The sequence below is a fragment of the Cariama cristata genome, unplaced genomic scaffold (genome assembly GCF_000690535.1).
Source record: "Cariama cristata isolate BGI_N322 unplaced genomic scaffold, ASM69053v1 scaffold25752, whole genome shotgun sequence".
Lineage (NCBI taxonomy): Eukaryota > Metazoa > Chordata > Aves > Cariamiformes > Cariamidae > Cariama > Cariama cristata.
This window is the reverse complement of record NW_009604792.1, coordinates 2,706-7,082: the sequence shown is the minus strand read 5'-3', so window position 1 is coordinate 7,082 and position 4,377 is coordinate 2,706. Positions and strand designations below refer to the sequence as shown.

The 4,377-nt window shown below is 62.3% G+C and overlaps 1 protein-coding gene across 1 annotated transcript in view; it reads right to left on the bottom strand.

The window, feature by feature from the left end:
- Window positions 1-4,377, bottom strand: part of LOC104158172 (syntaxin-binding protein 1) — a gene marked incomplete at both ends in the record, with an annotated part of 7,453 nt that overhangs the window by 427 nt on the left and 2,649 nt on the right. Inside the window, 11 exons of the mRNA XM_009695751.1 lie at window positions 20-105; window positions 1,300-1,401; window positions 1,580-1,689; window positions 1,905-2,043; window positions 2,179-2,259; window positions 2,410-2,475; window positions 3,095-3,155; window positions 3,272-3,379; window positions 3,789-3,919; window positions 4,106-4,190; window positions 4,374-4,377. The exon at window positions 4,374-4,377 is cut by the window's right edge and continues 151 nt beyond it. Coding sequence (XP_009694053.1) covers window positions 20-105; window positions 1,300-1,401; window positions 1,580-1,689; window positions 1,905-2,043; window positions 2,179-2,259; window positions 2,410-2,475; window positions 3,095-3,155; window positions 3,272-3,379; window positions 3,789-3,919; window positions 4,106-4,190; window positions 4,374-4,377 — 973 coding nt within the window. The remainder of the gene's footprint in view (window positions 1-19; window positions 106-1,299; window positions 1,402-1,579; window positions 1,690-1,904; window positions 2,044-2,178; window positions 2,260-2,409; window positions 2,476-3,094; window positions 3,156-3,271; window positions 3,380-3,788; window positions 3,920-4,105; window positions 4,191-4,373) is intronic.

Here is a 4,377-nt window from a genome sequence, read left to right as displayed (position 1 = left end):
GACGTATAGGAGGACCCACCTGACGGCAGTGGTGCTGAAGGAGGCGGAGGAGCGGGTGGAGATGTACGGGTAGTGCTTGGTGTCCAGCTTGTCATCGATGGCATCCTGCAGGCAGAGAGCCCCGGGCCAGGGGTCAGCGAGGAGCTGGGCACAGCCCCCAGCCCGAGAACCCCTCTGTAGGGCTGTGCCCAGAAGGATTGGCTCAAGTGGGTCAGGATTTATTTGCATATATTTGCATAGCCTTACTTTTTGGACCAATTTGGTTGTGCTCCTGGAATAGGGTGCACTTAGGGGGAGGAGGGTGGTGCTCGTCGCTGTGGGGCAGGGGGGCCGCAGCACGGGGTACGGGGTGAGGCTCACCCTGAGCGCGGGGGTGTCTGTGGAGGTAGGGTAAGGGGGGGGGCAAGGGAGGGTCCTCTCCTGGGAAGCTCAAGGAGCTGGAGGCTTCACAAGTGTGATCACCCCCCTGGGGTAAGGGACCTGCTGGTGTTTCAGCGGCGGTGGAGGGTTAATGCCATCTGTGAGATGTCGCTGCCCTGCGTAGGCCCCTCTGGCCAGGGGGATGAGGTTTAGGGGTGCCCTGGGCAGGCAGCCACCCCAGGAGGGTTTGCACAGACCGTGGTAGTGGAAGGTAAGAGCGGTGTGTTTTTGGAAATTGGAGGAGCTGCAGCTCTGCTTGGCATCGGTGCCTCGGAGCAGAGGTGGCACTGAACTGCAGTGATGTCCCCTTCCCCAAAATGTGGCTCCAGGGTCTGTCCGAGCAGGTGGGAGATGTCTGTGTTGGGGAGCTGTTTCGGTGCCTGGGATCCCCCAGCTCTGGGCAAACCCTGAGAGGTTCCTCCGATTCGAGGGGTGGGAGGGAGGGAGGGGGTCAGGAGGAAGGCACTGCCTGGCAAAAATCACGTGTTGGCTCTGCCCAGTGCCTGTGGGCAGGGCTGCACGGCACCGTGCCTGTCCCCTGGCTTGGCTGGGATATGGGCAATGCTGGGATGAGCCCACCCAGCCGTGCCCGTCGTGGCATACGGCGCAGCACAAGGAGCGACCCGTTTGTTATTTGCATTTTGTATCGCAGGGATGCCGTGCCAGCCCAGCCGGGGCCGTGCATCCCACCTAGGGCCAGGAAAGCCTCCCAAAATATCTCAACCTTGTTGCAGTTGCAGGCAGCGAGCAGCCTGGAGGGCACGTGTCGGGGAGAGGTGTCAGGGTGTGGGCTGGAAGCAGCCAACTCTCTGCAGATCCCTTCCTGGGTGGTGCTGAGGTCCCTGCTCTGTCCCCCCGTCCCTGTCCTTGCTGGCTCACCTCCATGATGTCCTTAATTACTGGGGTCCATCGGGAGAGCTGGTAGGTCTGCTCGCTGATCCGCTCCTTCCGCTCCGGCTTGCTCCGGCGGCGCAGGGTGGACTGGGCAGAAAGAGCACAGAGAGACGCTGAGACACGGGGGGCTCCGGCGGTGGGACCAGGGCTACCCCAGAGGGGTGCTGGGCCACCCCGGGAGGTATGTGGTTCCCATAGCAGAGCCAGTGCCATGGTTATTGCGAGGGGCAAGGAGGGTCATGGGGAGCGGGAGGTGGACACTCACGTCTGTGATGATGGGCACCCCGAGGTGGGCCATGTTGGTGATGATCTCGCTGTCCTCTGCCGGGATCTGAGCGTGCTGGATCAGCTTGTTTAGGTTTTCCTCGGTGATACCTGGAAATGCAACGGGGAGATGGTGTCCCCCTGCGAAATGCCTGCCCGTGGGGACACAGCCCCTCCCTTGTCACCTTAGGACACCTGGCCTGGTGGTGAGCGGGGTGACAGGGTTAAGATTTTCCATCCGGCTTTTTTTTGGCCAGACCCTGAGCTGTTTGCCACCCAGAGCTGCCTGCATATCTTGCCCACCCCTGCCCAGGTGTTCTCCTCACCGTTTTTCAGGAAGATGTAGAGCAAGATGATGCGGATCTTGTCATAGGTGCTGACGTTCCCATCCAGCAGGATGGGGACGATGGCCCTCATGGGGTCCTTGATCTTCTCGCCTTCAGCATCGGTGCCCATGGCCAGGTCCTGCAGAGAACGCACGTGCTCATCACTCCTCAACCCGCAGCTCAGTACTGAGCTGTGGGGCAGGAGCTGCCGGCCCCTGTTGTCCCCAGGGGGATGTGGGGAGCAGCCATGTGGGGCTGGGGGAGCTGGTGGTACCTGTTCGACTCGGCAGAGCTTGTCCACTGTGCCCTGGTAGTGCTTCATGCAGTCTTCAGCCAGGTGCAGGTGGGTCGAGTACTGGGGAGACACGAGCCATGCAGTCGCCCCAGCAGTGAGGCCCCAGGCCACCACCCCGGCCTCAGCACCCACCCGCGGCCAGGGACCCTCCAGGGAGAGCTGCCATCACCCGCTCCCCGAGTGGGCTCTGCACAGACACCCCCCCCATACCTTGCTGAGCTCCTTCTGGTACTGCGGCATCTTCTTCAGCATCTGGGATAGGTCTCTCATGGTGGTCTGCGAGGGAAGGGGACACAGTCACTCACCCTTGGGGACTTAGGGACCATTAGCAGAGAGGGGACGACCCTGCCAAGGACTTCTGTCCTTGGTGTCCTTTGGTGACACCCGCCGTGGCACTGCCAGGTCTCCTCCACTGCGGCTGAGGGGCAAGGAGGGGGTCTGCAGCTCTGCAGACTGGAGTGTTGGGGGGAGAAATCCCCCAAGGACCCTCCTCCGGGACCCCCATGTGCTTGGCTGAGGCTGAGATGGTGCCTTCAGCTTCTGGCCACTTCTACATCCTATTTCCACCAGGGTCCCGTCACTGCCACCAACTCAGGGTCTCCGCAAGGGAACCAGCAGGGGACAGAGGCAGCGCTGCGGGAGGTGCACGGACCCCGTGCTGGGGGGCAAACAGACCCCACTGGTGCGGTACCCTCCCAAGGCACCCCGTTTCCCCAGCCCTGGGCAGAGGGCTGGCACCCCACAGCCATCTCCCATCACAGCACCCCACAGCCATCAAGGACCCAAGCACTCTTGGCCCTTTGCAGAGGTCCCCATCAGATGTCCCCCAGGAGACTCGGCCATGTGCCAGCCCCCTAGGTGCCCGTCCCCAGTTTGGCGGATGCAGTCAGGTCACCTTATCCCCTGTGTTCATCCTCTTGCTTGAAGAAAACTCCTTCAGGGACCGGGTCACCTCCCTGGGGAGAGGAGAAAGGCAGAGCTGTCAGTGGGGAGGGGACACTAAGAGCGGGGTGGATGGCAATGCCAAGCCAATGTCCCACCCAGCTGGCAAACCGCCCACAGGGACACTCACTGGGACACCTCGGCGATGTGTTTGTGGCGCAAGGTGACCCACAGGTCGTCATCCTCATCCAGGAGAACCTCCTTAATCCGGGCTTCCCCGATGCCGCTCGTCTCATACCTGGGAAGAGGGCAGGGAGCATCACGGTGGGGATGGGGCCATGGGGGGCATGCAGTCCCCTCGCTGCCTGGGCTCTGGGGAGGTCAGGGGAGATGGGGGCTCTTCTTGGCTCTGCCAGCAGCGGGGTGAAGTTATTTCAATTGGGTTTCACATCTCGCCTTCTTGTATCCCTTCAACTGCTAAATGTTGGGAAGGGGCCAAGGGATGAAGGCTAGAAAAGCCCCTTTGGCATCAGTCCTGCCCATCACGCCTGCCAGACTGCAGGCAGGAATGGTTTCTCCCAACCAATGACTTGTGATGGATGGAGGGATGCTGAGGCTCAGACTTCAGGGTTGAGCTTCCAAGTCCTGCTCGAGGGCTGGACTTGTGGGGGCCGTGGGGGTCGCGGGGACAGCAGCGCTGCACTCACTTGTAGACATCGTTCTCGATGGGCAGCAGGTCGTAGCTCATCGCCTGGAAGGTCAGCTCGTGCAGCACCGGGGAAGCAGGGTCAAAGCCACGGTCCAGGATGAGGAGCTGGGAGCGAGCCTTGTCCGGACCCTGCAGAGCCGGGGGAAGCCGTCAGCAGCGGGGCCGGGGGCTCCTCCCGCCCCACAGGCAGTTGGGGGGAAGCTGGGGCTGTTTCGAGGTCTGTGACTGCTGAGTGGCACAACTCGAGAGGGACTTTAGGAGTGAAGCATCACCCGAGCATCCTCCCCCGGGGCTGCCAGCCCCGTCCCTGCTCACCTCACCCATGGTGGGGTCATCAGCCTTGTAGGCGTCCAGCTTGTCCTGGATGAGCTGGGCCAGCATGGCATTGTCCTTGTAATCCCTGGAGGAGGCAGGAGGAGAGGTCAGCATGGATGTCTGTCCGTCCCACCATCCTCTCCATCCCCACACCCTCACCAGCACCGTACACAGCATGGCCTCATCCATGCCCCGTGCTCAGCACGGCCCCAGCTCCGCCGCGCTGCTGGGGGAGAGGGCAGGTTCCCAGTGGGGGGGTGCAGACCACACTG